Raw genomic sequence first — 25,238 nt, forward strand, 5'->3', positions numbered from 1 at the left:
AGGCGACATTCCCAGTCGCACTTCTAGACCGTTTCAAACCGGATAACAATACACTCCAACTTATGCGTTCTGGGTGACCTCAACATTTGGTTTGACAAACCCAATATGACTCAGATTGTCCACAAACCAACACACACCGCTGGACATATCCTAGATGTCATTTTTGCTAATGCTGAACTAGTTACCTTTCAAACTATAACTCCAGTCACATGGTCAGACCACCACTTGCTTGCTTTCAAACGTAAAACAACACTAAGCGACTCACCTAAAACTACCTTACATCCATCCACCTACCGGCCGTGGAACAAACTCAATTTGGAACACTTCGAAACACAACGAACATCAATTACAAATCTGGAAACCAATTCCGTTCAAAATCTGAGTGGTTACAGGAAGCTTTTGACATCCTGATACCACTCAAAACCACACAACAGAACAAAAGAAAAAAAGCGCCTTCGGTAAACATAAAAATAAAAGACATAAAACAACAAATTAGAAAGCTGCAACGTACGTGGCTCAAAACAAACACCAAACAAGACAAACTTCACCTACAAAAAATTAACAGATTATACAAGTCAGCTATCAAAAAAGCTAAGAATAGGTACTATTCAGACCGAATTCAAAACGCTAAATGTGCAAATAAAGAATTCTATCAAATACTCAATGAATTTCGCAAGCCAAATTGCCTAGAAGGAACTCATCCTGTTACTCAAGATTTCACAGACCAACTGGAAAATCATTACACGGACAAAGCAGACACGTTGGACTCGTACTTTAAAACCGAAACAAAGCACCAGCACTAACTCTTGTACAAAACAACAATCCAAGAATACTCCAACCAAGCCTCTCCATTCCTTCCAACACATCGCACATGATGGATTTATGGACCTGGTCAAAGCAAGCAGGCCTGCTGGCAGCCCTTCTGACCCCTGTCCACCACAAACTTTCAAGACCATTCCTTTAACAACCTCTGCTTCCACTCCACTAAGAAGAGTCATCAACGATTCCTTCGCTACTGGAATATTTCCAGAAGAACTCAAAAAATCACACATATGCCCTTTACTAAAGAAAACAAACTTGGACCCGCTGAACCCTGACCACTACAGACCCATTACAAATGGACCTTTCCTGGGCAAACTGATAGAAAGAGCAGCGTTCGCCCAGATGTCACAATTCATTGAAGAGAATGTCATACTTTCAGACTTCCAAACAGGATTCCGTCCGGGAAGAGGCACAGAATCTGCCCTCCTTGAAATCTGGGATGACCTGAAGAATGCAGTTGACCGCAACTGGGTTGTTGCGCTACTCCTCTTGGACCTCTCAGCTGCCTTTGACACGGTTGACCATGACACTCTGAAACAAAGACTCTATGAAGCTGTCATAGAGGGAACTGCTCTAGACTGGATCACGTCCTACCTTCGAAACAGAACTAATGTCATCCATACCCTACCTTTCTCATCCAAACCGTACTCCACAAAAGCAGGGTTCCCTCAAGGTTCTATCATCTCGCCCATGCTTTTCAACTTCTACATGAAGTCATTACCAGTACTGATCAATAAATTTCACCTTGCGTGCTATAACTATGCAGATGACACGCAAATATTCCTTCAACTGAAATGCCCCAAAGACATTGGAACATCACCAATTTTCAGCTGTCTCAGAGCTATGGATCAATGGATGACTTGGAGCCATCTCAAATTGAATGCTTCAAAAACAGAAATACTCATGTGTGGCGATTGGAAACATTACAACCCGCTTGCCGCATGGCCTAATGAACTGGGAACACCGCCTAAACTATCGAAGGAAGTAAGAAACCTCGGAATGACCATGGACTCCAATATATCCACCACTAAAATTACTTTTATGTTTCACCATACTAATTCAACACTAATACTTATGGGTTCCAGAGTAGCGTGCTACTTGTGCTTCAAAACCCAGTCAGGGATAGCAAGCGCTATATAAATACAAACCTCTTTCCCTCTTCTATCCCACCACCTACCCTTCTCTACCGAAATAACTGAATAACATATCCACTACTCAAATTACTTCATATTTTACTATACTACTTTTCAACACTAATCCTTTATGGGTTCCGGAGTGGCGTGCTACTCGCCAGAAAATCGCTTCAACACCCATCAGGGGTAACAAGTGCTATATGAATGCAAACCTTTCTTCCCCGTTTATCCCTCCGCTATCCTTCTCACTCCAAATCACTGACTTATATCTACCACTGAAATTACTTTCATATGTCACCATATTAATTCACCACTAATCCTTTATGGGCTTCCGGAGTAGCGTGTCTCAACACCCCATCAGGGGTAACAAGAGGTATATAAATACAAACCTTTTTCCTCCTCTATCTTTCTGCTATCATTCCAAATAACTGACTAACCTATCCACCACTTAAAATGTACTTGCATGTTTCACTATACTTATTCAACACTAATCCTCTATGAGTCCCGGAGTAGCGTGCTACTCACCGAAAAAGCGCTTCGACGCCCCATCAGGGGTAGTAAGCACTATATAAATGCAATTACAATACAATATATGGACATAGCTATTTGAATGTACTCGTACCGTCTTGCATGCAATGCATTATGGGAGTACCATATGTGTCCAAATGTTTGATGCTCACTAGGGACCTCTAGGCGCAGCTTGTGGTACCTCACCTACACATCTATATTAGACCTTCTATAAATTTTCCTTCATCACCTCCACATAGAGTATAACCTAATCCGAAATTAATATAATAATTTTGTCACATTTCAAAGCTACTAATTGTATATATTGAATGTACAGTGGTACTGTCTTCCGGTAGTCAACATGCTTCCTACAAAGGCAGTGCATTCATTACATAATGGAAATTATCCCCTGGAAGGAAGGTTTTTGTAATGTTAATATGTTTAATGATATTCCCTTTTTACACAGCAAACTATCACCCAAGGGCATGTAGGTGCTTTCCAGCTAAACGGAGAGCCAATACAAATAACAAGAATAGAGTGAACAAAAACAGTAATTAGAAATAAAACAGAGGTGTCTGCACCCTGGATAGAATGGAAATGAAATGGAAGAGGTACTCTGGTGGAAGTGGGACAGCAGTCAGAGGGAGATAGGTTAACAGATGTTTCAAAATCATACATGCCAATAGACCCTATTCAGACGGGAGACTACTGATTTTTCAAGCCCAAAATTGCTTTATTTTAGCTGCCTCCCGCCTGAAATTGCATTTTTTATAATAGAACTGTAAATGACAATGCCATTTATTTATGTTTTAAAAACGTAAACAAAAATGTCGAGCAATGCCAATAGCTCTAACATTAACAGAGACGAGACCATTGCATTGTAAATGCATGTTAAGGAATATTATTGTATTTTAAAAGTTGACACGTAGAAACTTTTTCAGTTGAAATTACCAATGTTATCCTATGGAAGGAAATTCAATTTGCAGGTAAAGTATGTTCACGTTACTTTTGTAATCCAGTGCTTGACTCCTAGGTTCAGCACTGGAACCTCTATCTAAAACAGGCAAGTAATTACGTTTTTATCGTTGTCACGATTTTTAGAGAATATTTGTAAGTTTCAAAAATCGACACTTCAAAACTTTTTCAGCAAAAAGCAGGCAATGATATTGTTGGACCCGGCCTCATGGCGTGGTCCTACCCCTCCCGCATACCGGGCCCAGGACGTCATCGGGCCTCCAGCGAGCCTCGGTCGCCCCCTTGGCACGACCCTACACGAACTACCAACGAGAGCATCCACCCTGGCAAACCACGGCTCTCCCCCCTGGAACACTGCGTACCCTACACGCCCCAACGCTGCCGGTCCGGCTGCCATTCCGGACCACCCCTACAGGCCCGACTCCATCTTGGGCCCATCACGTCCCGAGCAATTGGCCTCAGCCCGACCCCGGCCAAGGCCCCAGCGAAGGCCCGACATCGAGGCACCAAGATCCACCCAGGTGGTAGAGTGGCCACTCAACGGACCCAAGAGGAGGGGAGTTTCGATGGCCCTCCAGCCGTCCCCGGACGCCTGGTATCGATCGCCCTCCGGCCTCCCTGGGCGCTGGCTCCACCCCCCTGCTGGGTGTCTGGACACCATCATCCCGGCTCCTCTGACCCCCAGGCGCGAGGGTCCGGACATCAAAGGACTCCCGTCCGATATCTGGGCCAGCCCCGGAGTAGGACGCCAGTTGTATTCTGGAGTCAAGAGCCCTGCTGACGCTGTCGCGGCTGACCCCGAGAAGAACTCAGTAACCTGAAGCCTGAACCATCTTTGGAGCCTGCTGGCGCTGCCGCGGTCCATCTTAGCTGAACCATCTTGGGAACCTGCTGGCGCTGCCGCGGTCCATCTTCGCTGAACCATCTTGGGAACCTGCTGGCGCTGCCGCGGTCCATCTTAGCTGAACCATCTTGGGAACCTGCTGGCGCTGCCGCGGTCCATCTTAGCTGAACCATCTTGGGAACCTGCTGGCGCTGCCGCGGTCCATCGTAGCTGAACCATCTTTGGAGCCTGCTGGCGCTGCCGCGGTCCATCTCAACTGAACCATCTTGGAGCCTGCTGGCGCTGCCGCGGCCCATCCTCGCCGAAACCACCTCGAGGCCTGCTGGCGCTGCCGCGGCCCCCTCTCCGTGAACGACCACCTGTCGGGCCCTGCTGGCGCCGCCGCGGCTCGACCTCTCGGAACCCCCCGGCTCGAGGATTGAGAGCTGTGCGCAGGGTATCCCTTCCTTCACCAGTGCTGAGACTGTCCCGCTACCCTGTCCCTTAGGTACGAGACTTTACAGATCCCTCGATCTGCCTGTACATATCTCTGAAGACCAGCAACCCTTATTCTTGATAAAGCCTAAGAACTTATCCTCTTGTGTGGTGTCCATTTGTAGTGGTGTGGTTACTCTGCTGTACGATCCTAGGAGAGTGCCCTCACCCAGGAGGCCTCTCGATAGCGCTCGGCTACTTCTAGACGGAAGGGTGGACCTAGGGGTGGTCAGTCAGACATCTTCTGCCTCCCCCGGGACCGCCTTTCGAACAGATATCCTATGGAAGGAAATCTAAATTACTGGTAAGTACGGTTAGAATTACTTTTCAGGGTCAGTACTGGGCTCAAAGATGCAGCACAGAGGTCTCTCCTGATAGCAGGTGAGTAAATCGGAATTCGTAGTTCGACTGATTTTAGATGAATATTTGTATGTTTCAAAAATCGACACTTAGAAAAATTTCCAAGTGAAACCAGTCAATGTTAGCCTATAGAAGAAAAGTGAATTATCGGCTTTTAGGTAAGTACTTGACTGGCAGACTTAAGGTTCCGGGCATAGACTCCGGTAGGTAAAGTTGGTACACCCCCAGCGGCACAGGGGCAGCAGCGTGCAGAGGTAGTTAGGCCTAATGTTATCCAATGAGAGGCAGGGGGCCTTCAGTTGGTGGCTGCTGGCTAGCAGGCCATGTGGCTGTGGGAGCTGGGCTCCTGGTCACTTGCTCAGGGCAAATGGGGAAGTAGGATAAGACAAAGGTTGCATTGCCAGGGGCACTCGGGCGGCTGGGTGCAGGGTGCTTTTGAGCCGTCGGGCGCTCAATGTTATTCAATGAAGATTTTGAAAAGGGAACAGAGGCTGCAGACTCGGACGGTGGATCTTCTGGACCGACCAACACTTCGAGGGGTAAGTTGGGTTCTTGGAGGGTAGGTAGGCACCCCGGAGTTGGGCACAGGAGGCCGGGGGGTGCCAGGTGCAGGGGTGTCTTTGGACGTCGGGAAATCTTACCCTCTGCTGGTCGCGGTTGGAGAGGTCCCTGGTTCTGAGTCTGCAGGCGTCGTCTGGGTCATCGTCGAGGGTCCTTGGGCACTGGGTTCCAGGTCAGAATCGCCGGGGGGACATCCTCAGGATCTTTGTCCACTCGGCCACAGGCTGGGCTCGGCGGGTGCAGAGTGGGCTGGATTCGCGGTTCCTGGCTTGCCCCAGGGGTATTGCCTTTTGAGCAGAGCCACTGCTCGTGGGAGTCCCAGTCTCTAAGAGGGTCAAGGTAGGCAGGTCCTCCGGGGTTCTTGAGGTTGCTGTCTTCGGGAGACGCCTGGATTTAGCAGGAGCAGGTTCAAGGATCGACAGGCCTGTAGGGCTGGGGCCAAGTCAGTTGGTGTTGTCCTCTTGTTAGCAGCTGAACGGCAGGTCGTCTTCTTGGTCTTCTTTTTTATTTCGAAATCTGGATCTAAGGAAGGGAGATTCAGGGTGCCCCTAAATACTACATTTAGGGGCGTTACAGATAGGGGAAGGGCAGGGACCAATAGGTCCTTGTCCTGGGGAGAGTACACCCCCTATCCTGCTCCTCTCCTGTGGGAGGGAGGCAGGAGCCTATCTCTGATTGGGCAGGGCTCCCCATCCTCAAGATGCCGGAGCCCGGAGTTGTGCTTCACCTCACTTCTCCCACCTGAGGCGTGGCGTTGGCACAGGCTGGCACAACGCCTTTCCTCAGGCTGGCACAACGCCTTTCCTCACGTAGGGTTTCCCGCCAGTCTTCCCGCCAGAGTGGGGGTCAGAACTGGTGGGGGCCAGTTGCCGAGTACAGCAAGTGGTCTGGAGAAGCTCACAAAGGCTGTATGCCTCAGAAGCTTCCCCCTGCCCATCCTGGGGGAGGAGACCTAGCACCTCGCCCAGGATGTGTGTTGTTGCAGGCCCAGGAGAGAGGGGGGCTCTCCACCCAGGGGTCCAGCAACATGTCTGCTGTGTGGCAGCCTCTCAGACAAGACGTGGATTGTAGGTTAGGTTTCAGGGGGCATCTCTTAAGATGCCCTCTGTAGGGCATTTTACATTCAATCCCATACTGGCATCAGTGTGTGTTTAATGTGCTGAGAAGTTTGATATCAAACTTGTCGGTCTTCAGTGTAGCCATTATGGTGCGGTGGAGTTTGTAATGACAACCTCCCAGCACCATATACTCTTAATGGCATTACTGCACTTACAGTGCCCAGGAATGGACTTGGGCACTGTAGGGGCACATGGCTCATGCACCTGTGCCCACACCACTGGCATAGGGCACCCAGCTAGAGGGGTGACTGATGTATGCCAGGGCAGTGGGTTTGTGGGCATGGCACACATCCCTGTGTGCCATGTCGACTCTTTGTTTAGGTCTGCACCAGGACACTCAGTTTGCAAAGGCATGGTGTGGATGTCAGGGTGCAGGGCCCCTAAGGGTGGCACAATAAGTGCTGTAGCCCTTAGGGGTCTTCTCTGGTCACAATACCCTGGGTACCTAGGGTACCATTTACCAGGGGCTGGCATGTGGCCAGAGATGCCAATTGTGTTTTAGCTTCAATACAGTTTTAGGGAAGTAACACAGGCCCTGGGCATATGATTGGCTGGAGCCCAGGGCACCCTCAGTCAAAGCACATCAGCAATTCAGCAAAAGTTGGGGGCATACCATGCTGGAAAGATGGCACTTTCTCACATCTATGTTTGTTTCTGTGTGCATGCAGAATGCAAAAGCCAAATCTTTGTAATGCATGTTTACTTGTTGCAAATATCTGTTCTTAAAAGGTGCAAGAGTTTTTCAAAGGCAAGAGATTTTATTGAAAAATTGTATTCCGAAATCGTTAGTCTGTATTATATTAAAAGGGATAGGTAAATGCTAAAATTCTTTAAACCTTACATTACAGTGTTGTTAGGGTTTTTGTTTGATTTATTAGAGCACTTTTCTGCCTCATGTGTTTTCATATGAAATTGTGTTCATATGTATGCTTTCAGAAATGAATGGTTGGTAGGTAACGGTTTAGACCTCAGATTTCACCAAAATATTTTTATCAACAGAAGAGAAAAAAAAAAAACAAAGACGGCAAGTCAAAGGAACTTGTAGATGAGAACTTAAATGCTGCAAATGCCATAAAGCTACGGAAGGAGAGTACTGGAAACTTAAAATGTGAAAGTTCTAAGCAAAGTTCAGTCAGCAATGGATCCCCGCCTCTATTAGATTCAGCAGATGAACTCTCAAGCGCAGAATATAAAAGTGATGGCGAACTGGTAAGATATTCACAAGCCAAACTTCTATTGCTTCTTTCATCTGCTTTTTTTTTAACAGAAAATTATTGTTCTCAAACATCCTCTATGATTTCAAACTTAAATTAAGACAACTTTCTTGCAAATCTGTATCTGCTATTACCCATAGATACCATATTTGGTGACAGATTGCTTCTGCATTATATATGTTGCTTCTAACTAAAATTTGATTATTCTTTTTCTTTTATCAGTTTTTTTTCTTTTTTTGGTTTCCTCTAATAACTCAGTCCCGAGTATCAGGCTACATGAACATTTTTAAATGTTTTTGTGTGTGCTGGCTGTTTTTAGGTCTTGCGTGGCAGTGACTAAGGCTGATAAATCCATAACTCTTTTGCTAAAGGTTTGTATCATATGGCATTGCCATATAAAATAAGAACTATAGCTATGGAACCATATCCTTTTGTACTATTCTAAACTGCTGCAGTAGAATAAACGTGTAATAGATTTTGTATTTTAATTTGCACCAGAAAAAAACCCAGATCGAGTTGCTACCTGCTGCGAAGATCAGTGCCTCTTCCCATTGATTCTGAAGTTTGAATATTTGCCAAACACTCCATGTATGTCTATCCAGGGAAAATTCAGCATCTGAGATCTAAAGAAAAATGGTTTTATTTATTCTGAACCATTTGGTTAACCTCCTAAACAAGTCAATTGGTTTTGTTCATGTGGTCACATAATCACAATATTAAACACCCCCAGTCAAATTGCCCCTACACCAGTATAATGCCACCCTTCTGTTGGCCTTCAGTAGCGCCTGCGCCAAACACCTCCTGTGTGTCTTGGAAACATCCCTAAGACAGACCAACAGCACAGATAGTGGTGTTGGATCCGATTGGTTACCAGTCATGTTGGCGAGCATCTCAAAAACAGCAACCCAGTACTGGCTTACTTGCAGATGTTCCTGTGCCAAGTGGTAAAATCCTGTGTCTGGGGCAGCGCACCGTTGACCGTGTCAGCCGTCCGATCCTGTTTATACATACTGAGCAGGATGTGAGATGATTAATAGATAATTGATTAGGCATTCTAAAGTACATGAACTTATTTGTACCCCTTGACCATACCCGCTGCTTTTGCATACAGCTGTAAGACCATATTTTATCTCCTATATCCTACGCCCAACTGACTCTCACCTTACTTTGGACCTCTAGTCCCAGCATGCCTTGCATGATTGTGGTATACATAACCACTATCAATCTGGAGGGAAGGACTTTTAAAATTGAGCGTCCGCAATTTCTATTCACTCATCTCATCTGATTAAGCTGGGAACCGTTCTCGTTAACTGTGTGGGTCAGTCCATGAAATAAGTATATGTCTAGTGCTTTGTAACGCCCTAATTCCTTATTTCTGCATTGTTCTATATTTGCCAGCACTGTACATATTTCTCAGAGTTAGGCGTTGTCTATTGTATAGTCCTTTTCTGGCTTCAGGTTCACAAGTCACTTCCATCAAATACACAAAATGTCCCCACACTTTAAGTACACCGTCTGAAGCCATAGATGTTATAGAGATCTAATTGATTATGGAAGCAGGGGTCATGAACCCAGTGGTACTCAAAACAATATCAGGCACGGACCATACAAGAATGTCGACCAAATGTGTCTATATATACTTCAACCTTACAGGCAGACTACTCAGAAGGGGCTCCCTCTGCAAAGCCTTCGAAAAGGCAGGAAATCTTAGTAGAGGCAATGTTTCAGCATACAGCCCACTATCAGTACGATAATTTATCCTATAGGGAAACTCAGAGGCCCCGCTGGGACTGCTTCGCTCCCGGGTGGTGTTTGATTATCTCTGCTTAACCCCAATAATCCAGAAGAACAGCATTCTGTACCTTATTTAACTGGAATGGACCACTTCACTAGTAGACCAGAGGCAAAGCCTAGGGAGGTCCAAGCCTATGGTAGATTATTCTCCGCATTACATCCGAAACATTGGCGATGTCAGAGCTACCATTATAAATGCCATCAACTCCTCTTTACTAGCTGCGGTTAAGGCCCTTACTTGGCAGTCTAACAAGTTAGAAATTCAAGTAGAACGTATGCAAATGCTCTCCTATAGCATATTGACACTTGACAAGAAGTTGGACATGCTGTATCAGAAGTTTGATCTTTGGGTAAACGAGCACAAGGGTGAAGACAATGCGGCAGGCAATGCCGTAATTGACCAATTAGCCACCCTTCCGGACATATTATCCACACTAGTGAAATATTGTAAAAGCACCCAGTTGGGTCCCAATCAAGGTGGAAATAACCCTATCCGAACGAAGGACATGGGAAGGAGGATGTGGTATATCCCGGCATGGGTGTAATGAAAGGCCCTGGCTTTGGACTGGCCACTTAAGACATGGACCCCCAACCTGACACTGTTAGTCAAGTGTGCACAAGTAACAGAGTGGGAAGCGACCTCAACAAGAAGGCATCACAGGCCAAAATTATGTTGATCACATACTCGAGCTCTGAGGAAACAAAGCAGCTGCAACATGAGGAGCAGCCACATAATAAAATTACTTCAGCTGAGAACTCACCTGACACGCCATTGGCCAGCAACAATGTAAAGGAGAATATGCTAGAAGCCATAAACGCAGCTCGCTCTGAAACAATGGAAAGCACCCAAATGCCCCTCACACGACAACAAAAGAAAAGGTTAAGGAGGTCGTTGAAAAAATAGAAAAAGAAAAAAACAGGCTTCTACATGCATATGAAACACAAACCCAACTGCAAGCCCTGAATACATCCGCGAGTGGGAGAGGACAGGCAGGACAAACATATCCACGCATCTACCCAATTTTTCAACTAAACTCCTCAACACATAACCCATCTAAACACCCTCTTCAATACAAGCAAAATGCACATACGCCAGAAAGCGTTGTTGTAACAACATGCACTGGATCAGACACCGTTCCTAGAGTCACAACAAAACAAGCATTTGTAATGCAATAGGCCTCACATTGGCGAGATTTTAAGCTATTGGCATTTTAAATGACAATTCCTTTTATTTATCTGTTTTGATAATTAACACAAAAATAACAGGCATTGTCATTTACAATGCCAATAGATCAAACTCTTGTAAATGTGAGACTCATTTCATTTTAAAGAAGCTGCCGCCATTGCCCCAGGCTGCTTGGAAAGTGTGCATGGCGTACTGAATGTTGCAGGAAAGCATGTCATTCCTGCAGTAGGAGAAATTAATTAAATAAGACAGGCGGTGTAACAATATAAGTAAAAGGGCCAGTCCTCATAGGAGGCTACAAATGAAGTCAAGGTGGTACTAAGGAGGGATTAACAAGCCTATTAACAAATCAGAAGGCAGCATTTACAAAGGCCAATGACAGAAACCAATGAATAACAAGCATTGGAAATGCAATAGGGCTCGCATTAGGAAAGTTTGAACTATTGGTCTTACAAATGAATTTTTTTAGGTCTCGTCCTTTACCATTCCGAAGGAATGGGAAATGGCGAGAATTCAAGTGCTCGAATTGATTGTCAAACCACCGCTTTTTTTCGTGGCGTTTTCTTAGAGTGCACGTACAGGCACGCGCTTTTGGCCCATACACTTTCATGGCCATCTGTTCCTGTTCCTCAATGTCCCTCCCACCCTTCGTTTGATCTTGCCGCGAGTTCAGGCTAATGGCCCTCCCCCCTTCCCCAGCACAGAGCGCGCATCGCGGCCGCACAGCACATCAATGGGCTTCTCCCAGCGTGTGCTGTGCGGCTTCTCCTCCCCTAATTATGTGGCCGGCCGTACTTGTGTTTCCTGGCCGCTTCCCGGCCGCTCTTGTATTTAATTAGCAGCAGCAGCATTTCTCCTGCGCCAGGCCACATCAAAGGCTCTGTGCCACTTTCACCCACACAGCAACACTTACAGACACGCAACGCCACTCACACCCACGCAAGCCCACTATCATCCACGCAACACCACACTCACCCACGCAACGCCACTCACCCAAGCAACACCACTCACACACGCAACCCCACTCATCCACGCAACACCATTCATCTAAGCAACCCCACTCATCTAAGCAACCCCACTCATCCACGCAACCCCACTCATCCACGCAACGCCACTCATCCACGCAACGCCACTCATCCACGCAACGCCACTCACACACGCAACGCCACTCACACACGCAACGCCACTCACACACGCAACGCCACTCACACACGCAACGCCACTCACACACGCAACGCCACTCACCCACGCAACACCACTCACCCACGCAACACCACTCACCCACGCAACACCACTCACCCACGCAACACCACTCACCCACGCAACCCCACTCACCCACGCAACCCCACTCACCCACGCAACGCCACTCACCCACGCAACGCCACTCACCCACGCAACGCCACTCACCCGCGCAACGCCACTCACCCGCGCAACGCCACTCACCCGCGCAACGCCACTCACCCGCGCAACGCCACTCACCCGCGCAACGCCACTCACCCGCGCAACGCCACTCACCCGCGCAACGCCACTCACCCGCGCAACGCCACTCACCCGCGCAACGCCACTCACCCGCGCAACGCCACTCACCCGCGCAACGCCACTCACCCGCGCAACGCCACTCGCACACGCAACGCCACTCGCACGCGCAACGCCACTCGCCCGCGCAACGCCACTCGCACACGCAACGCCACTCGCACGCGCAACGCCACTCGCACGCGCAACGCCACTCGCACGCGCAACGCCACTCTCACACGCAACGCCACTCGCACACGCACACGCAACGCCACTCGCACACGCAACGCCACTCGCACACACAACGCCACTCACACACGCAACGCCACTCACACACGCAACGCCACTCACACATTGTGGGTGCAGATTGTGGGTGCAGATTGTGGGTGCAGATTCAGAGAAAACTCAGCAGCACCACCACCATTGCAATGCTATAGGTCTCGTTTTAACGCAAATTTAAGCTATTGGCCTTGTAAATGGCAAAGCCTTTTATTTATGTTCCAAAAACCAGAACGCAAAAATAAAGGGCATAATCATTTACAATGCTAATAGTTCAGACTCGCGTTATTGCGAGACCTATTGCATTTTCAATGCTTGTTTTATTTATGTTATTTTTTAAAATAGCTAAATTAATAGCTTTGTCATTTACAATGCCAATAGTTATAACTTTCGCAAATGTGACACCTATAGCATTTGTAATGCAACATGTTTTGTATTTACGTGACTTAGATGTATTGATATTACAAATAACAATGGCTTTTAATTTTTTAAAATAATTAATACTTAAATAATTTATTTAATTTGTAATGGCAATAGCTTAAACTTTTGTAAATAACTTTTGTGAAGATTATGTTCTGTATTTTTTATTGCGACGAAAATCCAAGAACAGAAGTGAAATATTAACATCTTTTTGTGATTTGTAATAAAGCGTGAAAGCTTGAAAACAGTTTGAAACATTGAAAGAACATATTTGAACCAGTGATGCTGTTGTTGCGCTGAGTGATGCTGTGGTTTATTTTATTTATTTTATTTATTTTGAAAGTTTTATATAGCGCGAACAAGATCTTTGCAGATATCAGAGCGCTTTACAAGGGCATGGGGATAAAAAATACAAAGTAATAAAGCGTATATACAAAGTAATATATGAGGTAGTTAGGTACAAGGTGCTAGTTACATAGGTGGGTCAAAGGACATGAGGTAGGTCACAGGTGAGGTAGTGTCGGTACACAGTGTATAGACAAACAATTGCGTCAATAGTATAAAGTGCAATAATAAGGAGCATATACTTGCTTAAGCGTGTTTAGAATATTTAGAGTTTAAAGGTGGGCACAGTTGAGGTGGGTGTGAGCAGGGTGTATAGTCCCACAGGTGCGACAGTAGTAGGGAAGTAAGGAACGTTGAGGTGGAGAGGGTAAAGTGTGCAAAGTCAACCAGGTGCGTCAACAATATAACAATATACATAATCAACCAGGTGCATCAAGCATTATAACAAAATATAAAGAGTGAGCGTATACAGTTAAGTAATTCGATAATACGGGTGGTACAATAGACCAGGGTCGGGCAGGACTTACAGAGCAGATTCATGAGTGATACGGAATAATAGATCATGTGTATTTTGCCATGAGGATCGCTTTAACTTCCTTCTTAAAGATTGTGTTGGAGGAGATGAGCCTTGTTTCCGGAGGGAGTGAGTTCCAGATCCTGGGTGCCATTCCTGAAAAGGAGCGTTTATAAGTTTTTTCCTTCCGAAATCTTCGAGGTTTCAGCAAAAGATTGTTTGTGCTTCTAGTAGTTCGGGAGCCACCCGAAATTGTCAGCTTTTGAGTGAGGTAGGCGGGTGAATTCAGGTGCACAGCCTTGTGTGTTATGCATGCGATTTTCAGTTGTATTCTGGCTTCAAAAGGTAGCCAGTTCAGTGATTTAAAGTCCGGGGAGATATGCAAGTGTTTTTTGAGCCTGTGACGAGTCTCGCTGCGGCGTTAAGGGACGCTCTTAGGGGTGCCGTTGTAGTTAGGGGGAGCCCGCAGAGGGCGGTGCTACCGTATTCTATGTGCGGGATGACTATAGATTGTACTGCAGTTTGGAAGTCTTTGGCAGGAAGGAAGGGTTTAAGTTTTCTCAGGGTGGTTGCGCTGAGTGATGCTGTGGTGGTGCTGAGTGATGCTGTGGTTGCGCTGAGTGATGCTGTGGTTGCACTGAGTGGTGTGTGCATCGGTGGAGCTTAGTGGGTGCATTGGTGGAGCTGTGTGGTGGGTGCATTGGTGGAGCTTAGTTGGCGCATCGGTGGAGCTGTGTGGTGGGTGCATCGGTGGAGCTGTGTGGTGGGTGCCTCGGCGGAGTTGTGTGGTGGGTGCATCGGTGGAGCTGTGTGGTGGGTGCATCGGTGGAGCTGGGTGGTGGGTGCATCGGTGGAGCTGTCGGTGGAGCTGTGTGGTGGTTGCATCGGTGGAGCTGTGTGGTGGCTGCATCGGTGGAGCTGTGTGGTGGCTGCATCGGTGGAGCTGTGTGGTGGGTGCATCGGTGGAGCTGTGTGGTGGGTGCATCGGTGGAGCTGTGTGGTGGGTGCATCGGTGGAGCTGTGTGGTGGGTGCATCGGTGGAGCTGTGTGGTGGGTGCATCGGTGGAGCTGTGTGGTGGGTGCATCGGTGGAGCTGGGTGGTGGGTGCATCGGTGGAGCTGGGTGGTGGGTGCATCGGTGGAGCTGTGTGGTGGCTGCATCGGTGGAGCTGTGTCGGTGGAGCTGTGTGGTGGCTGCATCGGTGGAGCTGTGTGGTGGCTGCATCGGTGGAGCTGTGTGGTGGGTGCATCGGTGGAGCTGGGTGGTGGGTGCATCGGTGGAGCTGGGTGGTGGGTGCATCGGTGGAGCTGTGTCGGTGGAGCTGGGTGGTGGGTGCATCGGTGGAGCTGGGTGGTGGGTGCATCGGTGGAGCTGGGTGGTGGGTGCATCGGTGGAGCGGTGTCGGTGGAGCTGTGTGGTGGGTGCATCGGTGGAGCTGTGTGGTGGGTGCATCGGTGGAGCTGTGTGGTGGGTGCATCGGTGGAGCTGGGTGGTGGGTGCATCGGTGGAGCTGTGTCGGTGGAGCTGTGTGGTGGGTGCATCGGTGGAGCTGTGTGGTGGGGGCATGGTAGAGCTGTGTGGTGGGTGCCTCGGTGGAGCTGTGTGGTGGGTGCCTCGGTGGAGCTGTGTGGTGGGTGCCTCGGTGGAGCTGTGTGGTGGGTGCATCGGTGGAGCTGTGTGGTGGGTGCATCGGTGGAGCTGTGTGGTGGGTGCATCGGTGGAGCTGTGTGGTGGGTGCATCGGTAGGGCTGTGTGGTGGGTGCCTCGGTGGAGCTGTGTGGTGGGTGCCTCAGTGGAGCTGTGTGATGGGTGCATCGGTGGAGCTGTGTCGGTGGAGCTGTGTGGTGGGTGCATCAGTGGAGCTGTGTGGTGGGTGCCTCGGAGGAGCTGTGTGGTGGGTGCATCTGTGGAGCTGTGTGGTGGGTGCATCTGTGGGTATGCAACAAGTTAAATGGACTCAGCGAGACTCCTGTGGTCCCCATGAGACCTACGGTAGGGACTGAGAGACTCCTTACAGTCAGAGGAGAGAGGTGGTTTAGGGGCTACCGTGGGAGGCCAGTGAAGTGAGGAAACGAGGAACACCCCACTGACATTTAGGCTATTGAAGGGAAATGAGTGACACTTTGTATGAGACTATTACAGTGCGAATGAGGGACACAAGTATTTGAGGTGAGCGAGCGAGAGTAAGTGAGAAAATAGCGCTGCAAGAGACCACCGCTGTGGAGAGTGAGAGACACCCAGCTGAGCTATTTTTATTTCAACTTCTTTTTTATTAAGTCTCAGAATGAGACACATATAAAAAAAAGGGTCACATTGACACAGCGATAAGCCTACAACCCGCAAGGGGCCGGCCGCGTGGCGGAACTCAAGATGCGAGCTTCGTGTGGGTTGACATCCGCATTTATCCACGCCGATCTGCACATCAAAACCATCAAGGTCCTCTCAGGGTGCATAGGGAGGGGGCTAAAACAGCGCTGTCCAGCACTCGCCAGCGATGCCCCGCCTTATATATCTTCCCGCGAGGCGGGTAAATACAAACATACCGAACAGAACCAAACAACTGCAGCTGAGCTATTTTAATTGAATGACGGACAATGAGTGCGACAGGTACCGCGTAAGGGACCACTCCTTTGGTGAGTGAGTGGGACTCTCGTTTACGGGTATGCAACAAGTGAAATGGACTCAGCGAGACTCCTGTGGTCTCCGTGAGACCTATGGTAGGGACTGAGAGACTCCTTACAGTCAGAGGAGAGAGGTGGTTTAAGGGGGAGACTGCATTTAACCATGGATCTGTATGAGGAGTGAGGGACACTCTGGCGTCTATGACGTAGGTGATGGAGTGAGACCGAGACCCCATTGAACTATAGGAGGTGTTTGATGATGACTGAGAGAGACGCGCACTGCCTGAGGTGAGTGATGGGGCGCGTGAGAGGGAGACTCCAATGATGTGAGTGACGTATAACTAGCGAGACTCCATTGAAGCGTGACACCTCTGACGTGGATTCGGGTGGGACTCCTCAGCAGTTTTGACGAAGCTATGGAGTTTGCTCACTTGAACCACATGTGCACAACGATGGGGAACCAGTGACACTCTTGATGAGTTTGAGGTGAGTGATAGGTAATGGGTGAGACTTCACAACAGTATAAGAAACGACTGGTTTAGGAAGTGACTGAGATTTTACCGGGGTGCGTGTGGCAGTAGCGCCTGACAGTCAGTCTCGTGGACGGATACGAAGTCACTGCGAGTGTTTATTCTACCGAGGTCGATAAATCGAGCCGCCGCTCTAATTGTGAGTCAAAAGCGTGTGTCACCTGCTTAAGGAAATGAAGCGCTTTGAAAGTACTGCGTGCTAATTACAGCATGTGTCCTCAATTAGTTTAACCCAAGGCTGCTGTAATCTCACATTGATCCGTGCCTGCCCTCTGCAACTATTCCGATCCTGCAAGTCGGCAACTCGGGACCTTGACACCAGTGACCAGGTGCTCATCTTGTTTTTGTTGCAAATTTTATATAGCGCGAACTCGACCCAAAGGTATTGGAGCGCTTTACATAAGCACCGATTACGTTACACACAGGGCACAAGTCCTAACAAGGAAGCAAAGCAAACAGCCGGAGAAGAGAGAAAACGGCAGGAATCGAAGTAAAGAGGAGGATGCAAGGAGAGGTACAGAGGGAGTTAGCATAAAAGGAGACACGGCCGGCAGCCGTGAAACTGAAAGTACGGCCGGCCGGCCGTGAATAATTAGGGGATGAGCGCACGCTGAGAAGCTGCCTTTGATGTGGTAATGCCAGGCAGGCAGGCAGGCGGCTGGTGGCATTGTGCACGCGCTTTTTAGGGCTTGCGCTTGCGCAATGACCTAAAAAGCACATGCACTTCAAGAAATCGCCAGTGGAATCGTGCTTGGGTAAACGCTGTTTAAGCCCCTATAGAGCTTCGCCAGCTATGGGCATGCGCACAGCAGGCGAGCCCTAAAAATGAGTGGGCTGAGCTTCAAATCCATGCTTGAATACAGCATTCCTCGCTGAGCCGTGCTTGTGCTGTCCAGACTCGACCTAAAAAAGGAAAATAGTGCTTGGACCATGTAAAACATGTCGCTTAGCACACTGCCAAGGACCAACTCACAAGTGGTGGACTCCAATAACAGCGGCAGAGCAATAGTGCAACCATCCCCCCCCCCCTTAAAAAACTAAGTTCCTAGTGAACTGCAAAGTCTGAGAAACAAAGCACAATCAGTAATGATTAGGGTGGTGGAACCCCAAACTGACAAACAATGGAGCTATCTGACAAGGGTGGTGGAGCTGCATCAATGAGCTCTAAGGCTCAGCATCATCTTTTACTTGGGAATTCTTGTTGCATCCTTTGGAGCACATTTATTTCTATTTGTGAAAGGAGAGGTGTTGGCGTGAGCAATACCGGGCAGATAAAGCCGAACATCCGTGTACATCCATAGCAGCGGCATTGTTTTTTTTTACCCCAGAATTTAACTCATGAGGGCCTTGGGACTCCATAAATAGGACCAACATCTTACAACTGCTAAACAATCCACATTGACAGAGTGGACTAACATTGCAGATGTTAAAATTAAAGCAGAAAGCAAGTAATTTAAGAAGGGGGCATTCTTCTCAACAAGTCAGTGATGGAAATATACACATATATACTTTTAAAAAGACAACATTCTTTGACGCAGTGTAAAGCTGTAAGCCGTGTATTGAGAGGAACGAAGCAAATTACATCCCAGACACGGGGGGGGGGGGTTGGAGTTGAGGAGATCACTCCAGCTGGCTACCGATAAAGGAGATAGCTTTCTCCATGGCACCCCAACAAGACTCATGACTCATTTACTCCTGCCTCGATGAGCAGACTACCTGGCCGTTTTCAAAGCTAAGGGCTGGAATGTGGCAGGTTTAAACTCTTTGAGCAACAAAGACGTTGGAATACCTGTACATACGTGACATCATATACCTGCAAAAAACGTGGTTCACCATACCATCTCTATTCCAGGTTACTATGCAATCCACGCCACAGCCCAGAAAAGAAAATCTGTTTGGAGCGCCAATTGGGGGTCTTTTCACTTACGTCAAACAAGACTTGCAGGTAAAAGCAAAGGAAGTGAGGACCACTAACTGATGTTCAGGCCCTCCAACTCAAAGGCCTGTCAGTGGACTGAAGATGTAAAAATTCACTTACTAGTGCCCTAGAGGGCCTTGAAGATGACCCAATTGTAGTTCCTGAAAAGGAGACCTTGAGCATCCTCAAATCAATCAGGACGATGAAGCTTTGGGCCCTAACGGCTATCTGGGAGTTTATTCAGGGAAGATCTGGCCCCATGGAGACCTTAATTGCACAACCTTTTCAACAAATGTACTTGGCTGTCTGCCATCCCAGAATCATGAAAAGGGTTCATTCTGCATCCTAAAGGCATACCTGGGAGTATATTCAGGGATGATCTGGCGCTATGTGCACCTTATATGCACACTCTTTTCAACAAACATACTATGCTGTCTGCCATCCTGGTATCATGGAAAGGCTGTGTAGGAAATTGGGTATCTGTTGCAGTACCCCCTCCGCCTACTTTTTATCCGATTTCTGATGGACTTTGACTGTGTTCCTGTCAACAAGGTTCACAGTGTTTGTGCTCTTTCCCTAAACTGTAAAATAGCTCCCACCAATTGGCACACCTCTGGGGCCATATATACACCCCTTGTAAAAGGTACCAGTGGTACCAAGGGCCTTTGTAACCAAAGAGGGTCCCTTTGGGCTGCAGCATGTGTTGTGCCACCCTAAGGGGCCCCACACCAAAGACCTAAACACTGCCATTGCTGGCTATGTGTTGTGGTGTAGCTTAGCTAAACTAAGAGTCGTCATGGCACACCTTCCTGTGTAACATGCCTACACACCTCTGCCTGTGGCATGAGGAAATCACCCCTCTGGCAGGCCTTACAGCCCTAATGCAGGGTGCACCATTCCACAGGTGAGTGCATAGCTGCATGATCAGTATGTCCCTACAGTGTCTGAGTCCATTCTTGGACACTGTTTGCAGTGAAGCCATTTTGAGTACATGGGCTGCGAGTTTGTCAATACAAAACTCCACAGCTCCATGGTGGCTTTACTGAAGACTGAGAATTTTGGTATTAAACTTCACAGTGTCATAAATCCACAATGATACCAGTGATGGATTTATTATAAAATGCACTCGGAGGGCGTCTTAGAGATGCCCCCCTGAAAATTTCCAACTTCTAGTGCATTGGCTGACTGGTACCTGCCAGCCAGCTACCACCAGACAGGTTTCTGATCTCATGGGGTGAGAGCCTTTGTGCTCTCGGAGGTCAGAAACAAAGCCTTCTATGGGTAGAGGTGCTTCACACCTCCCCGTTGCAGAAACCGCAGCATTCTGCGGTGAGCCTCAAAGGCTCCCACTATGTAGTATGCTGATTTGGGCAGCTCCAACTAGTGGCGGACCCCATATCCAGTGACTTCTCCCTGGTGATCTTGACGTGGGTGTTGGGCGACCTCTCCTCAACTTTCCCACGACGCCTGCTGATTAATCTTGGAGGGTCCTCCAGCCTGTGACTGGATCCGAAGAGAGAAACCCGATGCTTAAAGACACCCTTGCATCTGCAGCCCCCAGGCTTCGGAGTGCCCAACTGACGGTGCCCCGGCATCCCCCCACTATCCAACTCCCCTTTCCAGTCATTGGATTCCTTCAACCAGTCTTCTGGACTGAGCCTGCAGCTTTTGTCTCTGACCGAGGATCTCTGATTTTTTTTATAGGGCACCCGACACCTCCTTTGCACCCTGCGCTCGGCTGGCCTTGTGCCGCTGGTGGTGCATGCAGTCGTGGTGCTACTTGTTGGCCCCTACAGTGCTGACCTCAACCCCCAGGGCCTGTGTCCCTGAACCGCAGGTACCTGCCTGCAACCGGTGCCTCTTCGAGGTACCCCCCCAGCTCCCATAGCCATATTAGACGTAGATGGCAAGGTTTTTGCGAAGGTACCCTTACATGAGTTGAATTAATGATCATACTATCATCCTACTTTACCAGACCGGGTTTAGGCTGACAGCCTCAACAATGTACAATGTAATAGCTCTTTCCTATATAGTGGCTAAGGCCATTAAAACAAGCATTGAAAATGCAATAGGTCTCGCCTTTGATTAAGTTGAAGCCATTTGCTTTGCTAATGGTATTGTATAGCAAAGCAAATGGCTTTAACTTAGTCAAAGGCGAGACCTATTGCATTTTTAATGCGTGTTTAATTGTACTCTGTGCTCTGTGGCAATCATCGGCCAAGGGCAAGATGGCAGATAGAGGTTGCAGTATGAAGAATATGTACGACGTTTAAACTACCCTCGATATGAGCTACTTACTTTTAGACTCTCGAATATGCAATCGCCACTTTTTGAGGGTAATATTTAACTGTATTAGGGGACGTTAGCCCACAAATTATGTTTATTAGAAAATATTAATGAATGAAGTGCGTTTCATATTGTATTGCAATGACATTAATATAAGGTTTCCTGCTCCTAGCGAGGGGTTGACGTGCTTTACGCCGAGCAAGCTGCTCAGTTACCAAAGATTCATGTTTATTCCAGCGCTAATAGTTATTATTGGCTATGGGGAATAGTTTTGTGTGCTCAAGAAAACAATTCCATGTACTCGCTCCAGCTTCTTTCTGCTAGATGAAATTAATAGGGGCAATGTTTAATGGTCAGTTTAAAACATAACTGGCTAAACAATGAAAAAGGAGAATGAGAGAGACGACACCTCTCTGCAGTGATAGAGACACGGAGAGAGAAAAAGACAGCAACCGAGGCTGGGAGAAGAGTGTGATGGGCGTAGGACAATAGGTTGAACATCGGACAAGGAAAGAGAGGTAGAGAGAAGTGGGGAGAGTGAAGAAAAGAGAGAGGAGACACAGTCTAGGATTTTCACAAAATACCAAAAATCTCATCTTCAACCCGCACATGTACAACAGTACTTAGGCGCACGAATAGACACTCTGACAGCAACAGCACAGCCAAACTCCGCAAGAGTCAACAGCATGCAGGTGCTGATTCAAAGATTCAGGCCCCAACACTCACTCCCATCGCAAGTGTTTATGCAGCTGATAGGCATGATGGCCTCCTGCATCTTTATAGTCCCACACGCGAGGCTGCACATGCGTCCGCTTCAGGAGTGCTTGGGGCAACAGTGGAACCAGGCTCAGGGACAACTGAAAGACCTAGTGTTGGTGACCGGTCATGCATACAACTCTCTGCATTGGTGGAACACACAAAACCTTTGCAGGGGACGACCGTTCCAAGAGCCTGTGCCACAGATAGTGCTAACAGCGGACGCATCTCTCCAGGGCTGGGGAGCGCATGTCCTCCATTACACAGTGCAGGGCCTATGGACGAAGCAGCAGCAGAAGATTCACATCAACCTACTGGAGTTGATGGCAATCTTCATGGTAATGAAGGTGTTCAAATTGCATTTGTGCAACAAAGTCGTGCAGATCCGGACGGACAACATGACTGCAATGTATTACATCCAGAAGCAGGGAGGGACACACTCTCCACAATTCACACCTAGCACAGAGCATGTGGAAGTGGGCCATTCAAAGGAACATGTTCCTCATGGCGGAACACCTCACAGGCAAGGACAACCAGATGGTGGACCTGCTCAGCAGGCACAGTCATCAAATGCACGAGTGGGAGATACATCCCTCAATGCTACAACCGTATTTCCAGCAGTGGGGTCATCCAGAGATAGACCTATTCGCAACACAAGAAAACGCAAAATGCCAAACCTTCGCCGCCAGGTTCCCACACCCGCAGTCTCAGGGCAATGCGATATGGATGAACTGGTCAAACAGATTTGTGTACGCTTTTCCTCCAGCACCACTCATACCGCTGGTAGCGCGCAAACTGCGGCAGCACTCCATGACTCATCCTGGTTGCTCCAACGTGGGCAAGGCAGGCTTGGTACACCACGTTCCTAGAACTTTCAGTGGTGCCCCACCAGCGACTGCGACTCACACCCAGTCTCCTCACTCAGAGCCATGGAGACATTCAGCACCCAGATCCGCAACAGTTGAGCCTTGCAATATGGCTCCTGAGGTCATAGAGTTTGGCTACCTAAACCTGCCTCCCGACTGTATGGACATCATCAAGGATGCTCGGCGGCCTACCACCAGGGCGTGCTATGCGGCAAAATTGAAGCGTTTTGTCATTTATTGTTCCAACAACAACATAAATCCACTAGATGCATCAACGCAAAACATCATATGTTATTTATTGCACCTATACAGATGCAATCTGGCCTATAGTTCCATCAGGATACATTTGGCTGCAATGGCGGCTTATCTTCAGAACGGACAGATCCTTTCGCTTTTCAAAGTGCCTGCCATTAAAGCTTTTATGGAGGGACTCAAAAGGGTGATTCCTCCAAGACACCCACCTTCACCTGTCTGGAATCTAAACATAGTTCTCACCAGACTAATGGGTCCACCCTTTGAACCTCTTCACTCTTGTGACATACAATTTCTAACATGGAAAGTGGCTTTTCTGGTGGCGATCACGTCGCTAAGAAGGGTTAGTGAGTTGCAAGCCCTCACTATTCAGGAGCCTTTCATTCAGATTCAGGCTAATAGGGTAGTGCTGCGTACCAACCCTAAATTTATGCCTAAAGTGATGTCACAGTTTCACATTAACCAAACGATTGAACTGCCAGTATTCTTCCCAAATCCTGATTCAGTGGCAGACAGAGCACTGCACACACTGGATGTTAAAAGAGCTCTCCTGTATTACATAGACAGGACTAAAGATTTCAGGAAAACTAAACCACTGTTTGTTGCCTTCTCTCCACAGCACAAAGGCAACCCAATTTCAAAATCAGGTATAGCCAGATGGATTGTTAAGTGCATACAGATCTGTTATCAAAAGGATAAACGCACATTAACAGTTCCCCCAAGAGCGCATTCCACACGCAAGTTAGGGGCATCCATGGCTTTCCTAAGTAACATTCCTCTAGAGGATATATGTGGAGCAGCCACATGGACCACCATACACACATTCTCCAAACACTACTGCGTGGATGTACACTCCAAACAGCAAGCGGCTGTAGGTTAGGCTGTTCTCAGAACTCTTCTTCAGACTGCTGCAGCTGGCACGGGCAACCGCCGCTAAGGAGGATACTACTATTTATTCTATGCACAGATATAAATTCAGCAGCCCACATGCCTCGAACGGAATATGCTACTTACCAGTATGCATCTGTTCTTGGCATGTAGGGCTGCTGACATTTATATCGCCCGCCCTCCTCCCCGGTGCCTGTCGCAGCTGTAGCACTCAGAATTATTCTCAGACATGGTCATCACTTATTTTATCATATTCCATCTCTGCCACAATGGCGAAAAACAATCTGAGGATGGAGAGAATGCCCATGCATACTGTAGTCCAGGGGAGGAGCCACCTATCTCGTGATACTTCGAAGACTCTTCCAGGACAACAATGTGCAATCATCCGGACCCAACACTAGGCGGCGATCTATGAACAGATATAAATGTCAGCAGCCCTACATGCCAAGAACAGATGCATACTGGTAAGTAGCATATTCCTTCATCAGCATGGTAGTGAAGGACAGACCTTAGTATCTCCCTATCCAACTATTCAACCTGATGCCGATCCCTTACAGCATCCCGCCAGGCCCAACAATGAAGCTGAGTCAATCGCTGCTGTGGGGAGTTCTTTTCACGCTTCCAACGCTTGTATTGTCTCTTTGTTCTGGAATGTGGCAGGGCTTCAGTACAAAATTGGCCAGCACCAGTAGACCCCACATATATTAAGGGACAACTGCCTGTGGATTCTTTAGTGGTATCCAATGCACGAAAACGTGCAAACTCACAAACAACTGGAGAAGCTCCACCTCCTGACAAAGAATCAAAGATCTTTGAGGCATCAGGGAAAAGGGTAGCTGCTCAAGCAGCTAACATATGGCGAATATCTAACATGCAAGCACGGTTAGCTAGGTACGACAGGGCACACTATGACACCTTAGAGACACTTCTCCAATATCTACCTGAACCTTACAAGGAACAGGCTGAAGACCTAGTACAGGAGGGAAAGTTAATAACTAACGCCTCCATTAAATGTGCCCTAGATGTGGCAGATACAGCGGCCAGATCTGTTAACACCAGTGTT

General features: G+C 48.0%; 1 protein-coding gene across 2 annotated transcripts in view; it reads left to right on the forward strand.

The window, feature by feature from the left end:
- LOC144754879 (nucleolar RNA helicase 2-like) overlaps positions 1-25,238 on the forward strand; it is a 650,789-nt gene that overhangs the window by 113,034 nt on the left and 512,517 nt on the right. For both annotated transcript variants that reach the window (XM_078643201.1, XM_078643200.1), the window contains exon 3: positions 7,794-8,003. In XM_078643201.1, coding sequence (XP_078499327.1) covers positions 7,794-8,003 — 210 coding nt within the window. The remainder of the gene's footprint in view (positions 1-7,793; positions 8,004-25,238) is intronic.

The sequence above is a fragment of the Lissotriton helveticus genome, chromosome 5_1 (genome assembly GCF_964261635.1).
Source record: "Lissotriton helveticus chromosome 5_1, aLisHel1.1, whole genome shotgun sequence".
NCBI lineage: Eukaryota > Metazoa > Chordata > Amphibia > Caudata > Salamandridae > Lissotriton > Lissotriton helveticus.